General features: G+C 40.6%; 1 protein-coding gene across 4 annotated transcripts in view; it reads left to right on the forward strand.

Moving 5' to 3' along the window:
• Positions 1–13,062, forward strand: part of PARD3B (par-3 family cell polarity regulator beta) — a 393,607-nt gene that overhangs the window by 349,841 nt on the left and 30,704 nt on the right. For all 4 annotated transcript variants that reach the window (XM_058421311.1, XM_040069267.1, XM_040069269.1 and 1 more), the window contains one exon: positions 12,552–12,631. In XM_058421311.1, coding sequence (XP_058277294.1) covers positions 12,552–12,631 — 80 coding nt within the window. The remainder of the gene's footprint in view (positions 1–12,551; positions 12,632–13,062) is intronic.

Raw genomic sequence — 13,062 nt, forward strand, 5'->3', positions numbered from 1 at the left:
TTAAAAAAAAATGGAAAAGGGAGGACTAGGATCTTCCTTCTTACTTTGTACAGAATATGGAACACATTCCTTCTATCAGCTGTGCTGAGTTCGAGAAGTTCTGCAGAAGTTAGTAATCAATTTAATCTTTGTTCACATCTGTTTTTTTAAAAATTTCTTTACTGTCCTTGCTTGGTTTTGTAAATTGAATTTGTAAGCAGAAATATCCCAACCCAGAATGGTGCCATGCAGCCTAATCTGAAGGGCTGATTTTGATTTGAGTTTATTGGTGTGTTTTTGAGACACTGATCAAGGGGGGGGGGGGGTATATTAAACGAGTGTTTTTGACATCAAACACTAAGAAAGCAAGTGCAACACATACTCCTGCCTGTGGTTTTGCTGCTTTTTCCTTATCAAATAGCCTGGCTGTTGTGTTAAATGTCATGTTGCCCAATATTAAGTAGAGTCATTCCAGCTGAACGGTGTGTCGTAAGTCCTGTGTGGTAGGAGATATTGAGTCTTCTGTAATCCAGGTGATACTGGAATGTCTGCCTTGCAAGCAGAAATATGAGTTCTGACCCGGCTGTCTCCAAGGGTGTCCTGCTGTTCAGGACAGATGGTATGCCAATAATCCAGAGTAGCATAAATTTCATAAAGTAGTGTATCAAATTTAGCATGTAAGTTGTGAATGCGTCCAACTGAGCAGCAGGACAAATACTGGTTTCTCCTCTGCAACGCAGTCTGATCACCAGTTATAAGATCTTTCTAGATTTAGTCTAATCATCTGTTTTCTTGCTAGGCTGTAATAATGATTGTCAAAATTACTATTGCAAATGATGCCCGTCTGTGTTAAGAACGCCAGTGCTCCACACGACAACAAACAATGGCAGTATCTCTGAAGGAACCTGGACCCTAGGGAAGCCTGGATCAGGTTATGCTTTCCACCATCAGCTATTCCAAGAAAAGTCAGAGTAGCAAATACCTAGAGTGCAAATTTGACTTTGAAGTTACTGTGTGACTCAAAATGAAAGGAGTCACTGGGATTCAAGAGTTTCTTGTAATGCAGTAAGCATATTTATATTCAATTATATTCTATAGGTCATAATTTTATGATAACATCTTCAAGGTAAGATGAAAATTTATAATTTGAAATACTTGCCTGTGCCTTCCATCCCCAGTCTGCCATCATCAAAACAAAGTCATTCTGACAATCTAAATCCAATCTTTCCTGTGGAATCATTATAGGGGAATTTAGCAAAATGCTATCTAGTGATACCCACCAGTGGATCAGTATGGACATTTACATTTGCGTTTGAAGCTAATTTTTAATGTATTTCTCTTAATTTGCTAGGAAGATACCTGTCAAGTTAGCAATTAAACTGTAATTTGGTCACTGAGGTGTTTACACGATTTAATAGATCTCTCTCTTGAGCGTATGCTCCTGGGTTTGAAATAACAGCTATACTGCGTGGTAGCATGACCCCACTTGAGTTTCACACACACACGCACAAAATCAAATTCCATCACATTTTAATGCAAATTTTACCTTTGCAAATGATGGCCTGAAAAGAATGAGTTTCCATGGTAACCTTAGGGAACACATAACCTGTTTATCATAACTTCTCCATGAAACAAGACAGGGGGTGGGGAACATGCTTTCATGTCAGCTATATTTTTCTGTAGACAGCATTCTGCTCTAGCACATATAGAGAATTTACCAAAATACTTGCTTACTGTCCTAAATGAACTTTTTTCCTGATCTTAGAAACAAAAGCAGTTGTATGGAATAACACAGGACGTAAATGCAACAGGCAATATTCAACTCCATTAACTGATCTTTCAGCTCCTCTCTATCATTTGACAACTAGGTCAATGTTTTGAAAGACCAGTCAAAAATTAATAGTTAACAGATCTCTTCCATCACTGTATCTTGTCTTGCTTTCCCTCCATGCTTTAAACTTAGCCCTCATGTATCCCTGCTGCCTTTCAAAGCCACTTTTTTTTTTCCTTGTTCTTTCACTTCACTGTTGAAAGTACTTTTTTGAAAAATGCCTTGAAATATCTCTGAACTCCTACATTTTGGAGCTACCACAGAAAAGAATATATTGATTATACTTCACATTTGGTGCTGACTTTCAGAGTTGAGGTGGTGGCTCCTGGAGCTGCCATTAGCAAGAGTGAGTTTGATGGCTGTGAGCATCTGTAATGTTGTGTTTTTCCTGCAGATGCACAGTAACTCCTGGCTAAAGGAAAGTATGTTTGCAAGATTTTTTTAAGGTCATTAGGAGTAAGGAACAGATGTTGAGGTTTTTCAGAATGCTGCTTTGAAGTGCCACTTAGGAGTCAACTGACAAGGCTGACCCTATAGGCAGTGATTTTTGGGACTGGAACACAGAGGAACCATTGCCCACAGTTACCCATCTGGTATCCATCTGGTACCAGCAAACAACAGACAGTACCAAATCACAGAAAAACTGTACCAACTGCTAAATTGGTATCAGCAAGCAAAGAAGGTCACCACCCAACAGCAGTTGCAAGCAGGAGAAACAATGTCTCTAACATTTACAGACTGGTATCTGAAGATCCGGAGGAACCTGATGCCATAGCATATGGAGGGCAATTCCTGTCTCTAAGCCTGCTTATGCTGATGTTGTTTGCTCAGTATTAATCCAGGTGGGGGGGGGGGGGGGGGGTGCGTTTGGTTTTTTTTTTGTTGACCATATTGAATTTGGAGTGTGGAGAGCTTTTGTCACGATGCCATTGAGAGAGCGCCTCTCTTTATTGGCATCTGTGTTTAACAGGATTAAGGTGGATTTAATACCCTGTGCTACAGACTAGCCATTCAGATTCTGGGAGTACTGTTCCACAGGGGTGTCAAATCACAATGGAGGGAGTTGAAGTTAACTTTTAACTCCGTGACGACTTACTCTGCAGTTTTTCTTTGATGTGAAGTATTCTTGGGGAGAGCTGTGGCAGGGGGTTGTTTTTCAATTTTATTACCATCTTCCTCTTCTTCCCTTTGGTCATTTTCCCCCTTCTTTCCCCTTTTCTTTTCTTGGAGCACTGTGCTAGTTTGTACAGTAGCTAAGTGCATAGAATGCAATAATACAACAGTGAGAGATTTAGTGCCTCTAGGTGCTACCCCTTCTACTCTTGAGGACCTCCAGCAAGGCATGATTTTATAGACAATGAAAGGCTTGCTCTCCCCTGTGAAGTTGCCTGCCTGCAGGAAGCTTTTCACTGTCTATTTCCACTACTTGCTCTGCAATTTAGTTCCTTGCCCTGCTATTTCCCCCTTCCCTCCCTCTTTTCTTCCTTGACATACACATGCATATACCCCCTGCGTGCACATTCAGCACCAACACCAGATGTAGGTAGACACAGCAAAATAGTGTTATCTCAATGTGCGCATTAAAACGCTCAGAAATACACCGAACATTTTCATTTTGCCATCCTCATCATAAATGGAAATATTGATCTGTCCTCTGTTTGCTTTCCAGGTACTGACACTGTCATTTAATTTTCCCTAAAAAGAGCACAAGCTCATAGCTGAGCTGCAAAGCATAGCCATTACACCCTGGCATTGGTGCCAAGAACTCTGCTGACTTAGCTAGAGAAAGATGCTGAAAGCCTGACTTTGAGAGAAAATTCAATTCAATTCACTTCATACAATGTCTCTCATGAAGTATTTCAAAATGCCTTATATCAGGAGATAACATAATGAGAAAATGCTTTAGAGAACTGGGTATTCAGATAGCAAGACAAAATGATACACAACAATGAACTGGAGTAAAAGAAAAGACGACTGTCATTTAAAAGCAGTAATCATCTGGATAAGTAGTCTTGTAAACTAATTACAGTGAGAAGAGAAGCAAAGAATGCAAGACTGGGAGGAACAAGAAGCAGCTTAGTTTCAAACAGGCAAAAGCAGAGGACTGGCTTCATGGAGGGAGAGGAATTAGGCACAGTATTGTGGAACAACTAAAGGAGATCTGCTTTAGAAATGTATCCACACATATGGATTAGTATGCTGTATATTGCATCACAAGTGTATCTCTGACAGGTTAAGTTATTCTCTTTAGTGGCTGGGAAGAGATTAATTACTTTGGCCTGGTTCAGGGGAAGAGCAATTGAAATGCCTCCTTGTAGTAGGAAAGAATCAATGCTGATGGGTGCTGTGGGTTTCTTGGTTTTTGTTTTGCTGCTTTTAAGATTTTCTCTCAACTCAAGGGAAACTTCTGTTTGCCTCTAATTTGAGAATAGGTTTGCAAGTGAGGGTGTTTCAAATCTGGTGCTCATTAAAGACAATTAAGAGATAGAATTAACCAAAACATATTATACAACTAATGGAAAAGGAAGCCACCCACAGAGACGGACACAGGCCAGGAAATGATCTCATTTTGCTTGGTCAAAGGAAACCATAGTTCTCCAGCACCAGGGATTGGGGGATCACGGAGCGAGGGTTCAGAAAGCAGAGTATTTTCTTTGTGGGACTGTGCTTAAACACTTTGCCATTCTGCCTTCACCTCCATCTTTGCTGTTTTCTCTCTCTTTAGTATTGCAAGATACAGCAAATGCTGAGAGCTTGTTTTCTACAAAACTAAGGCGATTGCCATGTTTTTAAACTGTTATGGGAACAGCCTGTTTCCCTTTTAAAGTTCCCATCTGTGTTTGTATTTCCCTCAGTCTATTGCCTTTATAGAGAATTTTCTGCTCCCTCTATATCTAAACCATTAGTTTCACCTCCTTGAACAAGAGGTAGGGCATTACTGAGGAGGAAAAGTAAATCCTGAGATAATCAGCCCTGCTTAATTCCACCATGGAACACTGCTGTTTTCAGTGTTCCTGGTGTTCGTTGCATAGGGAGAAGGGACAAGTGACTCTGAGTATGTACAGTTGTGTGTGAGCATGTGTATGTATATGTATATATCTGTAGAGAGAGACAGTCAGAAGGGGAGCATTTAATTGCCTTGCAATCGGACCAACCAAGTAGTGTTCTGATTGCATACAGCTGATTTTCTAAGTGAAAATCTTCAAACCTATTCAGCAGCAAAACCAAGATCATCAGTGAATCTGGAGTGTGTGTCTGTGTTTCTTATAGGGAAGAGGAAGGAAGGTTTGATTACTATCTCTTTTTTCCTTTGGACAAGGGTGTTTTTCTCATCCAAGGGAAATGCATTCTAGCAGCATGAACATAACTATTAATCAACACTTAAGCAATAATCAGTGAATGAAAAATGATGACCAGAAACTGAAAATGTACTTGCATAGCTACTTTGGTGCCTTTTCTTTGAGATCATGCCCTTGCATTTTAACATGAGCAATTCTTATAAAATTAGTGCTGATATATTCCAAAAGGCAGTAATTTAAAAAGCCAGCATTTTTTTTTCACTTGAAAAAAAAAAAACAAACCAGCACTATCAGGGAATGATACATTAAGATCTGCATAGGTAATACTGTAAAGTTATCTTGCTAGTCTCTGAGACAGAGTCTCAGTTGATATGAACCAGTAATATCTTACAGATTTACTTAAGAGATGAAGATGCCAAAACCATCATCACTGGAATGCTGTATTCAAATGTGTTAAGACATGTTCAGGATACAGAGATATAAATGTTTTTCCTGTGTATTTTTGCTCAAAAAGGAGGTAGAGGCACCAAGAGATGCAGGTGTATGTTAGCTTTGGGAATGCCTCCAAGAGGAATTAGATGCTATTGAAATTAAAACAAAACCCCCCTCAGTATTTAGCATGCTTTCCTGATTCAGGGCCAGCGTATGTGGTGGCACCCAGCAGAAACAAAGGCTGTGTGACTCCTGTGGTGAACAACACCTTGCTTTTGTTCTTCAAGATGTTTTTTGACAAACCTGGTCATGGTTCTAATAGCATCAAGTGTTCTTTGGATCAGTCTCAAAACTAGATTAGTATAAAATGCTTAAAAGTGAGCATGTGCTAAACAAAAAGAAAGCACAACATTCCCTGGGACTGAGCCCAGAAAGCAGAACTTTAGGAGATTGCAGTGTCATGATTTTGTGATTGGGCCATAAACAGGCATCTGTAGCCATCCGTTGATTCACCTTCCCAAATTATTTGACCTGCATTTTCTGTTCACACAAACATAAAAAAGTTCATTTGCCACACTACCCAAAACAAACTTGAAGACATTGGACCATGATTTGAGAACCTCTGGCAACTGTAGTCCTGAGATATCTGTAAAATGGAACAGGGACAGAAAAACAAGATGTCTCAGGATCTGCTGAGAAGATACTGCTTCCTTCCTTATTCTTGGGAAGAAGTAAGTTTGTAACAAACAAGTTTGTAACAGGGAAGTTGAGAGTGCTCTCTCTCTTTAGTGGTGGGGGTCGTTTTAAGGGTTCCTGTGGAACATCATCTTGGTTTGCCATTGCAGCCACTTAGTGAAGAAAAGCACAACTAAGAACGTCAGAAAGAAGTATTAAAGGTGCTGTCTTATATCCAAACAATGGTAAAGCAGTACCAATGGGCTCATAGAACATTAGACTCCTCTTCGAGGACTACTTCTGCCATTAAAATCAATGCAACTTAATTAAAGCAAATTATAGATAGATACATCTATAAATAAGATATTAAAGTGCGCCGCTGAATATGATAATTGCTGCATATTTAGCAATCAGCGTGTGTGTTCTGCTTTTGCCAGGAGGGATTTCTTTCAGAGGAATCAATGGAGCTTTATTAAAAACCATCCAAATTAGAGGGAGAAATGATGAGTGTTATAATAACGCAAAATCACTGTTTCAACTTTCATTGCAAAACCAGGAAAGCAAAATATATCCCTCTTTGTGTATGTATGGAAAACATCAGGAAAATTCCTTTGAGTTGTAGACACTGGTAGAATTTTTAATCTTTACCCTTTGATGCAAAACATAAAAAAACTGGATGGAAGAAACCTTGCTTTCAGTGGAAATGTTGGAGGTCTTTGAGGGTGGGATAATGAGGATATCACAGCAGTAAGGAATTAAGAAGACCCCATCGATCAACTTCCTCCATATCACATGGACCATCCAGTTCACCGCCTTACATCGCCCGCCTCTGTTTCAGCAGCTAAAGAAAGTGTTAGCAAGTCAAATTGTGCTCTTAAGTTTCAATTGCAGTTCCTAGAACCAGGCAGAGTTGAAATGCAAAAACTAAGTGGGTTAATTTTGATGCTTCACCTGTGTATAAAACATTGAGACCAGGGTGGGGAACAAATCCACTTTTACCTCTCCATTTTTCTTCAGTTTTCACTTAATTGAAAACAAAAACCAACTGTGTCTCAGCAGAGGGGAGACCTGAAGGTTAAAGGGCAAATTCCGTTATACCACAGCTCTTTTTGGCATGCTGAATCTCAACCCATGTGATTAGAAACACTCACAGACAAAAGAAGAGCTTTGAGAACAGAGGTCAAAACAGCATCTGAATCAAGTCCTTTAGCAGATGATCACAAGACTATTGAAAAGTGCACTAAGCAATGCAGCGGTTCTATGTGTCATGTTTATACACAGACTTTCAGGCAAAAAGCAGAACTGGGTGGCATTTTCAAAGCACTTGGATTGATGGCAGAGCAGAAGCTTCACTCTGGGGCCTTCCTGGGGTGGCTGCTGTCTTTTAGTGCATGTCAGTCATACAAAATACAATAGTAGTATCCTGCCGTGTTTTATGGGAAGAAAATCACCGTGCACAAGCTCAAGTGACTTTTCTGAGCGTACACAGTGAGTAAGTGAAAATGTTAGGGGTCCCAGGACTTCCATCTTCGTAAGCTTCTCCTGATCTCCCATAATTTTAAATAAGTCAGGTGTGGCTCAAGTGAAGTCAGCAATGCTTTGCTCTGGATTCACAAACATGTAACTAAAATCCCATCAACCTTGAGGAAGTTATATTATTACTACTTACTTGGTGGGCAGCACCCTGTCCAAATTTTCTTTCTGATCTTAATGGTAATTGAAATGTTTGACGGGAGCTTATTGTTCAGAAGTCAGGAAAAAAAAAGGGCTAAAGTGTAAAAGGACAGCGATGCGCAGCATATAAATGAAGAATTAATAATCCTGAATGCAACACCGACTGTATATTATTCTTAAAAGTGGGGAACTTTTGACTCTGAGCAGAAGAGTAGCTGGTTAAGAAGTTTTAAAAGAATTTTTTTAACCAACAGGCCTCTGCAATGATGATGAAGTTTTCTGTATGCAAGTTGAAATACCTGCAGGAGAGGGAACAGTAACTGCAACTTTATGAGAAAGCCAATCTGAAAGTGTCCCTGCATCATTTATTTTCCTTATAAGTAGTATCCATGGTCTCAGGTTTTCACTGTGTTGGCTTCACTCATGGACCTTGAGCAGGGAGTCAGGTGAGAATCTGTGAGAAGTAGAGCCTCAGGCAAAAACACACTGTCCTGCTGAATTCTGCTGGTAGGGGCAAGGAGATGTTGATGATTTCTATTTGCACTGTGGTATCTCTCACCTTGAGTTGTGTGTGGATGCACAAGAAAAAGTCACTTCTGGTTTCATGAAGCTTAAACTTCAAAAAAGATCACTATAGCTGTTATTTTTTTGTACCACGGCATCTGTCCAACCCCTGGCACCTTGATCCATAAGGAAGGGGCAAGGGAGGCTTTCCTGTTAACAGCTAGAATTGTAGCCTTTAACAAATGCGCCGAGAGGAAGGCAGTGTAAGACAGGTGAGGGGAGAAAGAAATGCAGGATCTCCTGGGGAGAAAACATAGTCTCATACACTTTTCTGTACAGCTTTCAAGATAGTCAGGAGCTTTAGGATTAAATAAATCCTTTTTCTTCCCTTGAAGAATTGTTAAAGACACCTGCTCAGAGGTATATTCTATTTATAGCTTTAAATTTATTTGCAGATGTTTGAACTCTCTAAGATATTTGTTTCTGGCTTGATCTACGCTGTCCTTCATTCTGCACTTCCACCAGCCTGGTTCTTCTGCTGGGAACTGGCAGGGGTTTAATTAAGAATGCAGAGGTGTCATAGGATATTTTCCAAAGTGATACCTTTCTATCACAGACATCTTGTTAGCTAGTGAAAATTATTGCTTCTAAAAGGGGGACTTAAACAACAAAAGCATTCACTAGCCATATATAAAAAACACCTCCCTGGCACACGGAAAATCCTGACCATGAAGGCGTTGACTTATATGGAGGCAGTGTCTTGCCAGTTCTTCTGGTATCTTGTCTCCAAGTGGCCACTGCTGTGACTGGGGTTCCCAAAGGGGCAATTAGGAGAACAGCCTGCTGGTGCAGAGGTTCTGCTCTCCCATTCAGCTCCCCGAGACCTTGCCTCTCTTCCACCTGCCAAAGACTTCACTGTCTTCTGCTCACCGGATATTAGTTGCTTTGATTCATATTTGTATCCAGTTTATTAGTTTTACATTCCACAGAGGCCTTGGCCATGCCAATGCTTTGCAGCAGTTACATTTCATGAATTGTTTGTTGTTGTTTTTTGATAAAGACAGCATTTTCTTTCCTCGGTTTAAGTGTGCTGCCCTTGTAATTGCACTGATAGGATGATGGCTGTTTCTGTGTTTATCTCTGCCCGTTATTTTTGCATATTCATGTTTTGCTTGTTAGTTGAGGCCGCTCTTAAGAGATGAACTGTTCATAATGATGGCACTTATTTAAGTTGATGTTAATTTAAACCCCAAAAATACAGGAGCATATTTTGGATCATTCTTTCTGTTGTTGGTTTCCATACATTTATGAAATGTGTATTTCACGTGCTGTCATTTTCTCTACTGACCGGGGCATTGGTCTCCTAAGCTCTTCCAGCTGCATCTGTGGGGACTCAGCTGAGCACTGCACCTTTTGTCAGCTCCCTTGCTGGTCACCTCATGGTCACCACCCATTTGGCTCTGATAGGAGTTCCAGGTTTTAATCCTGTTTTATTAAGATTACTGTTTCTTCACCTAAATATGTTTATCACCTAAATGTGATTATTAACTGTGCTAAAAGTTTCACACCTGGTCTGAGGGCCAGCTGCCTATGTCCTGTTTTAGGAAAGGAGGAGAAGCTGGAATATTCTGATCTTACTAATTAGTACATTTCACACCGATTTTTAGCTTTGTTTGTTGTAGAAGGCAGCAAAGGAAGCCTTTGCTTTGACTCTTTCTGAAACATAAATAACTTCTACTAAGGAGGTGTTTCTATTTTCACAATTTCTCTTTTCATCAGGGTAGTATTTTATTCCAGGCACCATTTTGGCACTCCAGGCTGAGTGATGATACACTTTTACTGTCGCATGGACAGATGGAGAAGGGAAATCAGAAGAAATGGCTGAGCCTTTAATTAGCTGTGCAGAGCCAGAGCATGCTTTTCCAGTGCATTGGGGGTTTTAGATAGGGTGTGGAGACTCAGCCGCTCGATGGATCCAAATTAGCAAAATTGTGTATCCGCCACCAGGGTGTTTCTATGGTTACTGTCTCTCAAATCATATATACAAACAGACCTGGCAGGGGCTATTGCCTTCTATTTGGTCTGTAGGAAACCATCAAAAAAAGGGGTGTTTTCAGGCTGAAAAAAGGCCTTGTGATGTAAATATTTTTTACTTTTGGTGATTGGTATAAGATTTGGGATTACTGCTTGATGCTGGCACAATTCTGAGTGTTTGTGTTTTTTCACGTTGCCTGGCTGCTGTTAACTGTCTTTAGTTGTGAGAGTGCAGGAAACTCACACGGGGCTGTGAATGCACTGTTACCAGGCTCATGCACATAATTAATAATCTATCTACAGCTGCGCAGGTAGACCATGTACTGTATGGTTTTTTGGTGAGAGATCAACTGATGCATTCATTTCTTTTCCCCTCATTCTTCTTCACAAAATGGGAGAAATCTGGAGGGTCCTCTCTCACCAGTGTACCTGGGAACTTAAGGGAAATTATGAACCTGATGAAATTAGTAGTGCAAGAACAGCCAAGGTGGCTGTGACTCTTCACTTAAGTGACTCTATAAAGTCTCTCTGCATGTTACTTTTTCTGGTGGAAAAAATGAATGAATGATCCCTTTAGCCTACTGCCCTCTTTTTGAAATGTAGGGCAATTATTGTTATTTTTTGCTCATCTGAAGTCAGGCACTGCTAAAGCGTGGGTCATTTTGAATCAGAGGTGTTTTTTTCTTGTGGCAGACAGTTCAGTGAGGATGCCTCTCTGTTTTGAATGAGATAAAGGAAGCTTGCAAGAGCCTGTACTAATTTTTTTTTTTTTTTTCCATTTACAAGTAATCTTGGATGTTTGATGAGTGGCAAGGTGCATAACAAAATTTGTCTGGAATAATTCCCAAGCTGCCTTGTAGCTCCAAATGATACTGCCTCTCTTTGCATTGGACTTTTATGTAATGTACACAGAAATGCATTGTAAAGGTAGATAACACTTAATACACCTGAATGCACAACTTTTCTCATTGCAGGGGTTTATACGTCTGCTCAGTGAAAGTGGTGTATTGTGCATAAATTACAGGACTGACAGAAATGTACTTTAACGTGTAGAATGCAAAAAAATATGTTAATTTTTGTTTTCTCTTTTTTCTAATTGAGCATTTGCCGAAAGCTTGGTGTGATTTATTACTTTCTTTTTAATGAATTGTTAAAAATGTTTGAAAAGGCATTAAATCTTCCTTTCTGCTATTAATCTGTAAAAGGGGAAGGGGATTTTAAATGGCCTCTTAGTATATTGCTTTATAAAACTGCTGATTCTAGCAGCACCGGAATAGGAATACATACTAATGTAGGAAACACCGAAGGCAGTCAGAGCCTCCTCCATTTATGGAAGAAAAGACTAATAGCTCCATTTTAACAAGGCTCTTAACACTTTGGGCCATCAGCAGGCATTGAGTGAGTGAAATTGGGAGAGCTCCTGTGTGCTAAAAGCATTGAAGTTCACCGTTTGGTACCCAGTTGGAGCCTTCCTGATAGAATTGCGCTCCCCAGCCAATGCCGGTTGCCATCTTGAACACAAACCAAGTAGCGCTGGCATTTTGACTGAGTGCACTAATGCTGCACTTTTGAAATGGCACCAGAGCATCATAAATGCACTTAACTCCCAGCTGGATACTTAGCTTTGCAGTGGCGTTAGGCAAAGTTTCGGGATTCGTGTTAAGAATGAAAGAAAACCTGTTTGTGTCATATTTTATACTTAAGCAAAACAAGCTAGTGGAGGGAAAAAAAGCAGACTTGGTACTAAGATGTTAGCTTTGATTCAGGTAGCTATGCCACTGTAATCAGAAGGGGTGTGCTTAGTTAGATGATGTCCTCGTGTTACTCAATTCCAGGAGGAAGGCTGGACAGGGAAGAAGAGAGAGCATCCCAGCTAGCAGGCAGATGAGAGAAAGGCTGTGAAGATTGTACCTGCTCTAAACACTTCTTTGATACAGAAGCCTTTCTTGTTAGCAGTGATAAGATTACGTATGGGATTTGAGGCTTCTTTGAGCCCCTGCCTTTCTTTTGTTGATTTTGGCATGTTGCAGCATCGTGTGTTCTCTGCTTATCGTTTTGAGATGCATTGTTAGTAGCTGGGCTGCATAATTGATCTTCATCTCTAATTACTCTCCTCTCCACAGGTGCCTGGAAAAGGTCCAGATGGGAGCTCCTACAATCTTCACTTCGAGGGGGTGGAAAGGCAGTATGCATCCTTACCCAGGTACAGCACAGACCTCGTGCACACGCTGGCTCACCCTCCTTCCAGCGGGGAGGGAAGGCAGCCCACAGCTGTTGTCCAGCTCTAACGTGAGAGATTATTCTGCACTTTCGTCACCTTTTGCTGCTGACTTACTGCCACTTTATACCTGTACTATTAATTTGGACTTCTGAATTTTTAAAAAACAGTTCTCTCATTGAACATGTCGGCAAGAGTCGTGATCCACGGGTCGGGAACATGACATTGAGGGAGCCGGCTCTGCAAGAGTTGTAACAGGTTGTAGCAGGGCATAAATGGCTGAGTTTGTAGTGATAAAATCCTAGCTGGCATTGACAGAATGTTGCTGTGGAAAGCTTCAGCTACAGCAACAACTACAGCAACCACAGCCACCAAAGTCCCACTGTTGCTGCAAGGGCTGTCTGACTGCATTCCTA

The sequence above is a fragment of the Hirundo rustica genome, chromosome 7 (genome assembly GCF_015227805.2).
Source record: "Hirundo rustica isolate bHirRus1 chromosome 7, bHirRus1.pri.v3, whole genome shotgun sequence".
In the NCBI taxonomy this organism is placed as follows: domain Eukaryota; kingdom Metazoa; phylum Chordata; class Aves; order Passeriformes; family Hirundinidae; genus Hirundo; species Hirundo rustica.